This window comes from Ranitomeya imitator, chromosome 2, assembly GCF_032444005.1.
Source record: "Ranitomeya imitator isolate aRanImi1 chromosome 2, aRanImi1.pri, whole genome shotgun sequence".
Classification (NCBI taxonomy): Eukaryota; Metazoa; Chordata; class Amphibia; order Anura; family Dendrobatidae; genus Ranitomeya; species Ranitomeya imitator.
This window is the reverse complement of record NC_091283.1, coordinates 489,947,247-489,961,498: the sequence shown is the minus strand read 5'-3', so window position 1 is coordinate 489,961,498 and position 14,252 is coordinate 489,947,247. Positions and strand designations below refer to the sequence as shown.

Below are 14,252 nucleotides of genomic sequence, written 5' to 3'. Positions count from 1 at the left end.
TCCTCCCCCAGCAAACGGTCAACTGCAAGTTACAGATGCAGAGGGGGAAAGTGGTGAGAATGCAGGATAGAAGTCACATAATGGCCACAAAGTGAAATTGCTCATGTACACAAATGTCAGCTTAGTCCAAATAGTGACTTTAAAGCCCAGTTACCCTTTAACTGACTTGAGATTGAGTTGAAAACAGTAACTATTAATACACTTTTTGTATTTTTATACTCTTTAGTAAAATTAGCTTCACTATTGACATGTGACATGACGGATCCTTAAAGTTAAGTTGGAAACCATGAGCATTTGGTGTAGTTTTGATGCTACATATTTTGACTGCTCAAAATAAGAAAAAGTTGTTTTTTTAAAAAGTCTGTTACAATAAAGTGTATGGGATTTACAGAAATCACATGCCCACTGTACTTTATTATTTAATGCTGCATAAACTGACCATTTTGAAATCTGGAACATGTCAATCTCTCTTACGAGTGCATCAACCTTTATATGCAGGTTTTTTGTATTAGAATCGCATCAGCTGCTGTAAATCCGCAGGTAAAATAATTATTTAATCTGAACTATCAATAAATTTTTGGTAAAGACAAGTACTAAGAAGTATTTAAGAAAAAAAAAAAACAGATTTCTTTATTTAAAATGACAAAAAAAAAAACTTTATGGACTTACGTCTTCTTTCAACCATAAAACGATGATCTGTGAGACATGGCTGAAAAACAGTAGTCATCCATTTTCACTGACCCATTGTAAAGAGTCAATGGATAAATAGGAGTCCAGATGGTGAAGCCTCTTTAATTTTTATAAACTGATGAGAAAAAACAAAAAATAAACACTGGTGAAGCAAAATAGGGGCAATATGACAAGAGGAAAAGAAAAAAAAAGTCAGTTTTATGAGAAAGTAGGCTTAGGGTGCAGAGCTTCACCAAAAAACTGGAATGCCTGCTCCATCTGCAATAAACTCCACGTGATTCATGACCTCTTTGCCTCTCATGATCTTTCCTTTCTGGGGATCACCGAAACATGGCTGACACAGCCTCTCCTGCTGCACTATGTTACGGTGACCTCTACTTCACCCACACTCCTCGCCCTGGCAACAAACATGGTGGAGGAGTGGGCCTTCTGCTTTTTTCCAACTGTACCTTTAACCCAATCCCACCTCTACCCTGCCTTATCCTCTCCTCTTTTGAAGTCCACTCTGTCCGCATCTACTCCCCCCATAACCTCCAAATAGTCATCATATACCAACCTCCGGGCCCGACCACGGCCTTTATTGACCAATTTTCCACCTGGCTCCTTCACTTTCTGTCTGCTGACATTCCCACCATCATCATGGGTGACTTCAACATCCCCATTGACACCCACCAGACCGCAGCCTCCAAACTCCTGTCCCTTACTTCATCTTTTGGACTTACTCAGTGGTCCTCCTCAGCCACCCACACAGACGGACATACATTAGACCTGGTCTTCACCCATCTCTGCTCCATATCTAACTTCACAACCTCCCCTCTCCCTCTATCTGACCATCTACTCACTTTCTCATCCCTGTCCTCCTCACCGGTCACCCATGTCCAGCAACACGCACACCCCTGCAGAAACCTCGCACACCTTGACACCCACACCCTTGACACCCACACGCTCTCTGACTATCCTACTAGCATCCATATCCTCACTCCACAATAGACTCTGCCACTAGTTTCTACAATGCCACTCTTGCATCAGCCATCGACTCGGTCGCCCGTCATGCATAGCAGAGTTTGACAATTCAATAGACAACCCTTAGACAATAACATCACTAAAAAGCTTCGGCAAGTATCCAGAATGGCGTTGGAAGAAAACGCATTCGCAAGAGGATTTCACTGCACTCAAACAAGCAACACTCGCATTCAAATCAGCTCTCACCTCTGCTAAACAGGCCTATTTTACATCCCTCGTATCTTTATCCCACAACCCCAGTTGATCAACACTCCTCTCCAACTCCCTCCTCCACCCACCACTGCCCCCTCCGAGTTCCCTAATTGTTGCTGAGGACTTTGGTCTCTTATTTTTGAAGTGCGTGGCAAACAAGGCAAGTCTTTGTTGTCAAACCAAAAAAACCCTCTGTATACCAGACCAATGCCCTAACCCCATAACTTCCCTCTCCAAAATCACTGAAGGAGAGCTTGCTCATCTCTCCAAATCACACCTCACTTGTGTGCTTGACCCCATCCCATCTTCTCCCCAACCTCACCACCACACTAATCCCATCCCTAACCCATCTCTTCAACCTATCACTAATTTCTGGTACCTTCCCCTCTGCTTTCAAACAAGCCACAATCACACCTATCCTCAAAAAGCCATCCCTTGACCCAAGCGCTATGTCCAGCTATCGCCCCATATCTTTGCTCCCATTTGCTTCCAAACTACTTGAGGAGCACGTCCATGCTGAACTTTCCTCTCACTTTGCATCTATCTCTCGACAACCTACAATCTGGCTTCCGTTCCCCACCATTCCACAGACTGCCCTGACCAAAATTACTAACGACTTACAGCCAATTCTCTATACCTCCTTCTAGACCTGTCCTCTGCCTTTTACACAGTTGACCACTGCCTCTTACTACAGATCCTCTCTCCCTTTGGTGTCAAAGACCTTGCCCTATCTTGGATCTCCTCATACCTTACCAACCGCACATTTAGCGTTTCCTACTCCCATACTACCTCTTCATCTCGCCCCCTCTCTGTTGGTGTCCCTCAAGGCTCTGTTCTAGGACCCTTACTCTTCTCAATCTATACATTCAGCCTGGGACAACTCACAAGGTCCTATGGCTTCCAATACCATCTATATGCTGAGGACAATCAGATCTACCTCTCTGGCCCCTCTGCTCTCCAGAATCACAGTGTCCATCAGCCATATCCTCCTCCTCTCGCTTCCTCAAGCTCAATGTGAACAAATCTGAACTAATTATCTTTCCTCCATCTCGCATATCTTCCCTACCTGATCTATCAAAATAAATGAAATCACACTTTCCCCTGTCCCCAAAATCCGCTGCCTGTCCTTTAAACCGCACACCCAAGCTCTCGCCACCTCCTGTCTCCTCCAGCTCAAAAACATTTCCAGAATCCATCCTTTCCTCAACCCTCACTCTACCAAAATGCTTGCGCGTGCCCTAATCATCTCCCGCCTTGACTACTGCAACATTCTCCTTTGTGGCCTACCTTCTAACACTCTCGCACCCCTCCAGTCAGTCCTTAACTCTGCTGCCCGACTAATTAATCTCTCTCCTAGCTACACTCCTGCTTCCCCTCTTTGCAAATCCCTTCACTGGCTCCCACAATTTCCCAGCGTATCCAGTTTAAACTACTAACACTGACCTACAAAGCCATCCATAACCGTTCTCCTCCATATATTTCCAAACTAATCTCTCAATATCTTCCCTCACGTAATCTCCAGTCCTCCCAAGACCTTCTTCTCTCCTCCACGCTTATTCGCTCCTCACCCAATCGCCTCCAAGACTTCTCCCAAATATCCCCCATCCTGTGCCCTAACACTGATCCTTCAAAACAAACCTGAAAACCCACCTCTTCAAGAAAGCTTACAACCTGTAATGACAAGACAGCCACCTCAACACCATCGGAGTTACTGCAACCCCCGACCTACTGTCTCCTTCCCCATAATCCTGTAGAATGTAAGCCCGCAAGGGCAGGGTCATCTTTCCCCTGTATCAGTCTGTCATTGTTAGTTTACTGTGATATTTGTATTTTGATGTAACTCCTCATGTACAGCATCATGGAATTAATGGTGCTATATAAATAATAAACCACACAATGGAGGACTTCTGAATTTGTTTCTGTAGAAAATTGTACCCCCAAATAATGCAAATAAAAAAATTACAACTACCGTACTTTAATGGGGAAAAAAGTTATTTTGTAACACGCAAATTTAAAATAAATGCTTGTGTGGACTGGATCCAAAGAGGTTAAATAAAGACTGGCACAGGAGACAGTCAGCAAGTAGAGTGCATGCTTTATTGAGTAGGCGATATACCGCTATCATATTAACAAAGATTTCACGTAACGGCCTACAGCAGAGAACATAAATAAAGTCTATTATCCAGTGCAAATAATCGGCAAAGCTGCACATAGAGGGTCTTTGCTAGGTAAGTAACAGGATCTCTACCAGTTTTGGCAGATAGAGGGGCAAGACTGCAGTCTCCTGGTCACGGATCACTGGAAGGAAGTATAGTAAATAGCATCGTATGCAGTGTGGAGGCACAGTGATGGGCATAAATGTAATAAGAAACAGTGAGCACAGAACACAGCATTAGTGTGAATACAGCCCAATGGGCATTTGGTCTATAACAGAACAAAGGATGGTGAAATTCTCTAGAACCCATAGAGAAAAAGGACAGAAAGTCTATGAGCAGCATCGTGGTGATAAAGGGGTGAAATAAAATCATAAAGCGCTGACATATTGCCACTTCATATAAGATTGGAAGTAAACAGCACCACTCTTGTTCACGGACTAGTATCGCAGCTGCAATGCCAAACAGCCCATATACGAATGGCGCTGAGCGCGAGATGAGAAAGCAGCACGCACGCCAACAAGAATGTGAACCCGAGGGGAAGCAAGCACGTCCATGGTAGTGTCTGATCTGTACGCAGCATGTTCTAGAGCAGACAGTCTTTCCTGCAGGACTTTACACACAGATGTCAATCATTACATTAGACTCCTAAGCCTTCAAAGAGAAGCAATATAAATAAAATACAAGTTATACTTAATCTTTTATGAATGGTCTCGGCCCTTCCGGCTCTATAACACGCCGCGTGCAGATTAGCATTCATATTACAAATGAGCGTTTCCCTTTAAGCTCTCATTCTGCCAAAAATTGGATTGGAGGCTATGGGGAGGGGATAGGAGGGCACCTTAAGAGTTCTAAACAAATGTTCTGCTACACTGGGGCGCTGCTGCTTAGGTGTCACTTCTTACAGGTAAAAGGGAACTTGTCAGGTTAGTAATATTATCTAATCTGCAGGCACAATATTTGTGGGGACAATATAAATACAAGTAATAATTCATTAAACCTCTTATTGTGCTTTGTAATCCAGTAGTCCATCCTAATACAGTACTAAAAGATCAGAGTTTCTTTTTAGAAATGCATACAGAGATCTCATCCTCACCATAGATCTGCCTACTGGACTTTAATATTTAGAGCTCTGCTTATTTGGGGTTTATCTTAAACCTTCAGCCTACAGGGAATCTGTCAGCAGGTTTTTCCCATGTAATCTGAAGCCAGCAGGAGATGGAGGCTGAAACACAGAATGTGTCAGTTATCAAAGTGTGTGCTGTTTTTAGTAACTGAAGGATTTATCACAAGGTTAAAGGGAACCTGTCACCTGAATTTGGCGGGACAGGTTTGTGGTCATATGGGCGGGGTTTTCAGGTGTTTGATTCACCCTTTCCTTAGTCGCTGGCTGCATGCTGGCCGCAATATTGGGTTAAAGTTCGTGCTGTGTCCTCCGTAGTACACGCCTGCGCAAGTCAAGATTGCCTTGCGTAGGCGTGTACTACGGAGGACACGGCACGAACTTTAACCTAATATTGCGGCCAACGGATAAGGAAAGGGTGAATCAAACACCTGAAAACCCCGCCCATATGACCACAAACCTGTCCCGCCAAATTCAGGTGACAGGTTCCCTTTAACCTTAATGATAAATCCTTCAGTTACTAAAAACAGCACACACTTTGATAACTGGCACATTCTGTGTTTCAGCCTCCATCTCCTGCTGTCTTCAGATTACATGGGAAAAACCTGCTGACAGATTCACTTTAATGAGCTCTCATGATGCACACAGGCTGCCCTGCGTTTCCACATTACAAATTTTCAGTGGTAATGCCGGTAAAGAGTTAATTATATCAAACTGTACTGTCAGGGACTATTACAGTCTCTTAAAAGAAGGCACATACAAAATAGTAAAATATTTGATACTTGAGGTTTCCATCTTTTGGAATCTTACACAAAGCCCATGACAAAGAACAATTCAATACTTCACTATCTGCTCTTATCCAGTGGTCATCCTGGTAACGACATGATGGCTCAGTCCGGGCAAATCCACATTTGCCACACTCTACCAGTACAGGAACACTAACATTGCCTAAGTGTTCAGACACCCCTGTCTCTGCTTATCACACTGGCAAACAAAAACAAAATTCCAACAAGTAGAATCCTTGCTTTTCACAACAGGAAATATCAGCTGTCAAGGAGGCGATGTCATACCGATATCCAACAGTGGTTCAATGGAGCATTCATCAGTAAAACCACTCAGTTTATCTCAGAGTGGGCCAGGCTGATGACTAGGAAAAACAACATTCCTACAAGAAGGACACCATGAAAAATAAGGGAAAAGACAACTCAACAAACAAGATTTAACCTGGCTTCGTACATGTGCCTGCGTTATGTTTCACATTGAAATTTCAATAAAAAAAAAAAAGTCAAAGGTTAGAGGAAAGAGAAAAATAGGATATTACAGCTTGCCTTCAATCAAGGAAACATGGTCTGGCAGCACCAGAAAAAGCAATAGTAAAAAGACAAAGCGTACAGCAAGCACATCACAACTGCACCAACCGTGGTAGTCCTGGCCCTTACCGAGAACATGCAAAATAATTTGTAGAAATAATATACACTGCCCCTGCTGTACGTTTTCTCCTGAAATCTTCCCTCCAGTATGTTTGTGCCTCCTGTATGGGTGACCATTGGCCATATATATCCAAGATTCTTCTCACATGGCTCTTTAGCAAAAGATATACAGACAGCAACCTATGGGAATGATTTACTGACAATCCCCATTTTAAAAAAAAAAAATAAAGCGCAGATGGACAATCTTGATTTAATAGCCAGAGACTCTGTGCAATTTAAGGTTAAAATTTCAAAAATATTTTTTCCATCAATATCTTGTAAAAAAATAAATGACTTTTTGGCAAGTAAAACCCAGCTACAGAAGTGTAAGCCACCGGCAACAAGTTTCACACACCACTATTTATCATTAAGTCTTTCTGCCACTTACAGGCTCAGTCATGGTGCAAGAAAAGAGATTCTTAAAAGGGAATTTGGGTTCCCCCCACCCCAGTAGTCGGATTTCTTCTCTTGTTACTACAATCCGAGGGACTGGAAGACATATTCCTAACCCTCCTTCAATAAAGGTCTCTGGCTGCATTCACACATCCATTGTTCTATTCTGTTTGCAGTTTTCTTCCTCAGACAGCACACTGGATCAATTAAATTATGGGGTCAAAACACACATCAGTCAAAAAGAAAATGCATCATGGAGGCAAACCATGCGACAAGAGAAAAACAGGCCAAAACATTAGTTAATTGGGCTGTGCACGTCAAGATTTTTTTTTTTGTTCGGATTGTGCCGGTCCAAGGGAAAAAATATCAAATCACACCATTTCAGAGTTTGCGATTTCAGATCGCACTCGGCCATGCAAGTCAACGAGTACATGGAAACCATCTGAGTGCAGTCCGATTTCTGCGCACCAACCGAATGGAGACATTTTGTTCTTCATCTTCTCCTCATCCTAGAGAATGGAATCACTCTATGCGGACGCTCATGTGTCATTGCATAACTTGCCCGATTCACTCAGATGAAAATCTACACTTGTCTGACCCTAGACTTACACAGATGTAAAAAAAACAGATCCATGCAGAGAAGTGCCAAGGCAGGCTTGTGTCTTGTAGTTTGAGTGAGTGCAAGCAGATTTGGGCAGAAACCCTTAAAAGCATGTACAGTATTTTATATATACACATATATATGTATTCATACACACAATATATACAGAACTGTGGAAAGGTTTAAGGCAGGTGTGAAAAAGTTAGAATTTCTCCAAAAATAGAAGTGTTAATAGTTTATTTGTATCATTTAGCTAAATGCAAAGTGAACAAAAGAAATGTAAATTAAATCAATATTTGTTTGATCAGCCTTGACCTCCAAAACCACACCAGTTCTCCTAGGTACACATTCACAGTTTTTTGGAGAAACTCATCAGGTTGCTCAAAACATCTTGGAAAACTAATCACAGATCTCCTGAGGCTATAGGCATGCAGATACTTATCCATCATGCAAGGCCATCAAGGTGGAGTCCGATTGGTGCCAAATTTATTCCGCAGCAGGACAACGAGCAAGGAGTCTTGGAAGTGAGGATATGGCCCCCACAGAGCCCGGATCTCAGCACCAGAGTCTGTAATTACATTATGCAGAAGGCTTTCCACAAGCTTACATCCACGGAAGATCTGTGGTTAGTTCACCAAGATGTATGGAACATTGTCCCTGCAGAGTTCCTTCACCATGTGTGTAAGTACCTAGAGGCTTTGATGCAGATTTGAAGGTGGTCACAACAAAACTGATTCAATTTAGATTTCTCTTTTGTTCATTCAAAAAAATAACACTGTTAATTTACAGCTTTTTTCCCACACCTGCCTAAAACTTATTACAGTGATATATATGCCCAGAGGTTGCCCCCTGTTGTCAGCTGCAATCTGTGAGGGAATCCAACCAACTGTTTTTTACTCCAAAGAGCCCCCACAGTTCTCACCGAAAAATCGGTAGCTTGTCCATGTAGAATATTACAAATAAACCTGCTGGGTCCTCCAAACAGAAAGACGCACTTTGTCCCAGGTACCTGCGGTGGCATTAGTCGTGGATCTGTTACATCTGTATGTATCTAGAAGAATTTGGAGCTCTGTCCCACATAGTTAAAAACAGAGTTACTGCAAGTACAGCTTCTGATGTGACCCTAGTGTGTATTCTGTGGTCATCAATCGCCCAGATGGGACTTTGAGATGAATTATAATAAGTGATGCCCATTAATGCTGACAAAATTTCTGTAACCAAAAATATGGGGCATGTGCTTGGAACATACACCCGCCAGCCATCCCTGCACTGGGGCTCTATAGTTTTGAATAGCAACATATATTGAACTCCCACTGTGGTGGTATACGGCATATACACTGTACTGAGCTGTGAATTCATTACACAGACATCGCTAACAACTCAGCCTCCTCATTACCCTTACACTCATTCAATTTATGTAGACGTTATAAGGAAACTTGTTGGCTCCAAGATGGCATTAGGACACTTATCATAAGTGGAAATGACCAAATTCTGGATGATCTTGCTTGTCCCATCACACAACCACAAGCTGAATGCAGAATCTGGCCTGATGAGGGAATGCGGGGACCCCAGGGGCAGAGTGTGGTTTACCATAAGAACAAGAGTTTGGTGGAAGAAACCAGTTTGTCATTTTATATTAAAAATACAGAAAGATGACAGAGGAGACTGCAGACTGTGGGGCTGGAATAATAAAAAAGTGTTCATGTTCCTTTGGGGGGCGTCCATTTCAGGCACGTCGGGTCCATTGCCTTATTGCTGTTGCTTCTCTTGGCTTCTTTTGCTGCCCATTCGTCAATCAAATCCTTTGTAGAAAAAGAATGAATTGAGAATTACATTCATGGATAGAAAGGTGTACTCCCTCAACCTTAGGCCCCGACAGTCCCTGAGAATGGAGGGGCCACAGCACTGGTCTAGTGATGCATCCCCTTACGCCTCGGCATATTTGCCCTCATGGCCACTCAGTTACTCCTATGGGGCCATGTTATAGTTGTCACCACAGGGCTGCCGGCCATTCATTTTTAGGAATTAAGGATCTATGATAAAATAAAAAAAAGGACTACCACTAGTATAAAAAAGTGCAGCAAACATGTGAAAACACCTTCTGTTGTCAGATTGGTCATATTAGTGTGTCTAGGTGACAAAAAACATAGCAGCTTTTGTAGCACCCACAGGGGTCACAGCGCGTTCCCAAACCATTAGCAGTAGCCTGTCTGACAGGTCAGTAAAGTGGCAGAGGGATGCTCTACAACTGGGCAAATTTCTCATTAAAGGTGCAAGTTATAAGTAGCAATAGTGGCCATATGGGTCACTGATCAGCCTTTCATGAAACACAACACTGGCAGAGTCCATTTTTACTTATCCCCCCCCTTGCATGTTGCATATCCAATACCTTATTCAGATAGGGATCCTGGAACCTTACAATGCTGTAACCAAGGAGCCCCAAATAATGACAGGCAATTAGACATTGTCATTGTCAAGACAGTCCCCACATACAATAACTAAAGATGTCATATCACTCCTGAACGGTATGGTCACATTACTTTTTTCAGGCGGACAAAAAAAACATCTGATTTGCAAGTGGAAGCCGCTTCAGTAAAATCTATTCTACGACATGTTTTAAACCCGAAGCAAATTTATTTAGAATTAGCATTTTTTGGACATTTCCTGGTTGCTGCTTTTTTTTTTTTTTTTAAATCACCAGTGGGTTTTATTTTTAATTTTAAACTTCATTCAACAATGCAGAAACCGCTATCGGTTTTTGAAGCAAACACAAAGATGAGCAGGCATCTTTTTGAGCTTTCCCATTGACTTGTATTGTAAAAGTTCAGGGCTGCCTGAAGCACTGCCAGGCAACTTTAGAAACCTTTAGAAAAACTTTAGAAAAAAAGAATTTTGAAAAAAGTTCCAAAAGATGAACAGCAAGTCGTTTTCTACATAAAACCGTAAATGTTCAGTCTTTAGAGCCTTTGCAGAGGGCCTTTACAGGAGGCTTTCGGAGCAGACCTGCTCCAAAACACCTGAAAAAGAGCATCATGTGAACATACGCTTGAGGTCCAGCAAAATGGGCTGAGATCAAAGACTCGATCTCTAAGGTATCAACATGCAGGACATTTACAGATCATTCTGTCCAGGTGAGCTGGAGTAACAGGATAATCTTACCTGTCTCTTTAATACAAGATGCTTCCCCTTCCAGTATTTCAACATCTGTAAGGCCTGCAGGGTGCTCACAATATCGACAGGATTTACAGCAGTTTCTTGGCTGATTTCTATTAAAAAAAACAAGAATTTTCCCAATAAGTATGATTAGTGTTTATAACATTAGCCTTCAGAATAAGCCTATAAATCACATCTCATAGGTGTAAATGCACTCTATAGGCAGGACCCCAGGCATTAAATTGCTCCCAATATACAGGGTAATGAACCCCTACAAGGCCAGACAGAACCCTACCTTTAATAGAGATCTCCTTGCCCTGGAAGGTGTGGAGGTATCGTAGCAGAACCTCCTTCCAGTAACTACGGTAGCTTATCAGGCCAAGGTCAGAGAGAGGCCGCTCCGGAGATCCCACCTTCTCCTCCACCTTGGATAGTAAATAACCTAGAAGACGGCAGACTGTTAGTTCTCGGTCTCCATTCAGAAGGCCATTAGTGGTATATGCAGAACAGACACTTACTAAAATCTATGAGCATCTTCCCGTAGCCCTGTCTCATGTACTGCGGCATAGTCAGGATACATGACACGTTATAGTTCAGGAACGAGTTCTTCTCCTGCAAAGCAAAATGGCAAATATGAGGCGACCGTCCACATCAGACATTTAGGATTTGAATCAATAAGTCTTAAGCTTATAAAGGAGCCCTATAAAAATGCAATTATAATGCTATGGTGGCTACAGCAGGGGTGACAGACAGGCCTACTCACCATACACACAGGGAGTAGTTTGTACAAGGGCATAATACACTTAGGATGTTATGGCATTTATCACCAACTTATTGTACGTGGAAGCGGTCCATCATGTGGGCAAATTAGGAGAGTTTCTGTGCAGATCCGGGTTTATTATACTGAATCACCCATTATAATAGACTACCATAGAGGTCTGGGCATTTCTGAATGTTTGTCCCTTTAAATATATAGGGCAGTGTACCTGGTCCACAATACATGGGGTCCCGGTTGCCAGGCAGCGGCATCCGCCCATCTGCAGATGTACTGGTCTGTTCTACATGTTATGACACAGGGAGGATTTTAGTGCTTTTCATTGGATGGAGCCGCATACATGCGCTACTGGGGGCGTGGCTTTTGCTGTCATTGATGACACAGATGCTTCCTCTTTTAATTGGAACAACAATCCCAAATACATACTGTGAGGCAACGGGTTCTGGCGAGAATACCGCCAATAAACTCCGGACTCACCAAATCTGCTCAAAACGTATCATAATGACAGGAGGAACAACTGAGCATCGATGAACAATTTCAATAAACTTTATTCAAAGGTTAAAAAATACCATGTAATTTCAAATAAGTATATCATAAAGTAACAAAAACAAAGATGAAGGGGGGCGTGGCTATGGAGTGAGCGAGGAAGGACGCATATTGAGAGAGCTCCTAGAATCCTGTATACATCCTGCATATAAGACCCCTTCTAAATACACAATTTGCCTCTGCTGGGGCTCCTGGAGACTGCCGACCCCTGGAAGGGACCACAACGGTGACTGGAAGGAGCCGGAGGAGTGAATATACCTAGCGGAGCGGTGAGCTCCACGTGTGACGGCGGCCATCTTCTTGGGAGGACGCTCTGCGGGCAGACGGCGCGAGGCTGTCTGTGGCTGTGGCTGGAACCCCCCTTAGGCCCCGGACGGTACCTGGCACCTGCGGGTGAGAGCTGCAGGACCCGGGCCCGACGGAGGGACAGAGAGGCTTGCGTTGGCGGCTGTGTGGGCGGCAGTCATTACTGAAGCGCGCGCTCCTGCAGTAGGAGGCGCGGTGCGGCTCATTATCACCGCAGCGTGGCTGGGAAGTGAGCGCTTAACCTGCTATACACATACTAAGGGGAATCGTGGTGAGTGCTCTGAAAGACTGAGCCCCACGCTCCCCTATTAATCACAGCCCAGTCGGCTGCACTTCTATTGGGCCTCCCCTCTGCTGCCGTCGCTGCAAAAGAACTTTCCCTGTAACAGGGGTTTCCACCATATTGGCAGCCTGTGCCCCCTGATTATACAGCAGTACACCTCCTGACTATAGGGGTGCCCAGCCGGGATACACATCACACACAACCTTGGTGTGACCGTACAATAATTCTACAGATCTAACTTAATTGCTTTGTTGGGCCACACAATTATTAACCATGCACCGTCCAAAGATAACAACTGCAGCTGACAGGCTAAAAGAATTCGCTAGAAGTGACACTTCAGATGGTGCAAGATCTCTTAGAAATAGTTCCTCACAAGCTCAGCGGGGGAAAATCCGTCTCTCTGATAGTGTTGATGAGAGCGAGCAAGATGATTTGACTCTTAAACAAGCATCTGAGCAATTAATGCAAGCTATATCTCTAACTAGGACATCTCTTTCTGAAAAAATAGAAGATGTACACACGGAGGTGGGGCGCCTAAGACAAGACATGCAGACCATGAAGGGACGTATAACAGAAGTTGAAACAAGGGTGTCTCAGGTGGAGGACACTATCAAACCTATGGAGGCAAAACTAGCGAAAGTTGCTGGGTCCATAAATGCCTGGAAACAAAAGGCAGACGATTTGGAAAACAGACTGCGTCGAAACAATATTCGCATTATTGGTCTGCCGGAGCGCTCAGAAGGCCAGCAACCTGAAAAATTCCTGGAAGATTGGCTCAAATCCTCTTTGGGAGACACATTCTCCCCAATGTTCTCGGTGGAAAGAGCCCATAGAGTCCCTACAAGATCCCTTCCTCCTGGAGCCCCACCCAGACCGTTCCTGGCACGCATCCTTAACTGCAAGGACAGAGATGCTATTCTGCGACTGGCGCGACAAAAGAGTCCCATCAAGTTTAATAGTGCTACAATCTCGATTTTCCCAGACTTCTCCGTCGAGCTTCAGAAACAGCGGGCAAGATTTATGGATGTCAAAAAACAACTCAGAGACAAAAACATCATCTACTCCATGATCTATCCAGCACGTCTCCGGGTGGTCTGCAATGGTTCCTCCTTATTCTTCACTGACCCATCGGAGGCAGAGGACTGGCTGCGATCCCGTGGGAAGTCTAATGCAACGGAACCCTGAAAAGTTTCCGACCAACTAATGTCTCTTTAAATTTCTGAAATTGGAGCTCTCTCTGCGAGCGTTCAAAAACACCAACAATACCGGACGCTGGAGTCAGCGGGGGTATCCCCAGGTTTATCGGAGGATGGGAGCGATAAACAATGCTCCTGGTTTGTTCAGTTCTTGTTAAGTTTTCTTTTTTTGTTAAGTTTAACTAGCCCTAATGAGTATTTAGGTAAAAGTCGCCTCCAGAGCTGTTATGGTTATCTATGCGTAATCTGTAGACCTCTCTTGACCATCATTGTATGCCATAGGTTAAGGAATGAATATGGAGTCTAAATTGATATGTATGACCTGGAATATACGGGGTATTAAATCGCC

General features: G+C 43.6%; 1 protein-coding gene across 10 annotated transcripts in view; it reads right to left on the bottom strand.

Moving 5' to 3' along the window:
• Window positions 1-6,827: 6,827 nt before the first annotated feature.
• The window catches only part of KAT7 (lysine acetyltransferase 7), a 34,583-nt gene continuing 27,158 nt past the window's right edge, over window positions 6,828-14,252 (bottom strand). For 9 of the 10 annotated variants that reach the window (XM_069751437.1, XM_069751432.1, XM_069751433.1 and 6 more), the window contains 4 exons: window positions 11,316-11,409; window positions 11,093-11,239; window positions 10,804-10,910; window positions 9,249-9,446 (listed from right to left, as the gene is read on the bottom strand). In XM_069751437.1, coding sequence (XP_069607538.1) covers window positions 9,345-9,446; window positions 10,804-10,910; window positions 11,093-11,239; window positions 11,316-11,409 — 450 coding nt within the window. In that variant the 3' untranslated portion in view covers window positions 9,249-9,344. Of the gene's footprint in view, window positions 9,447-10,803; window positions 10,911-11,092; window positions 11,240-11,315; window positions 11,410-14,252 lie in introns of all 10 variants that reach the window. The other variant, XM_069751438.1, reaches the window with a different exon arrangement.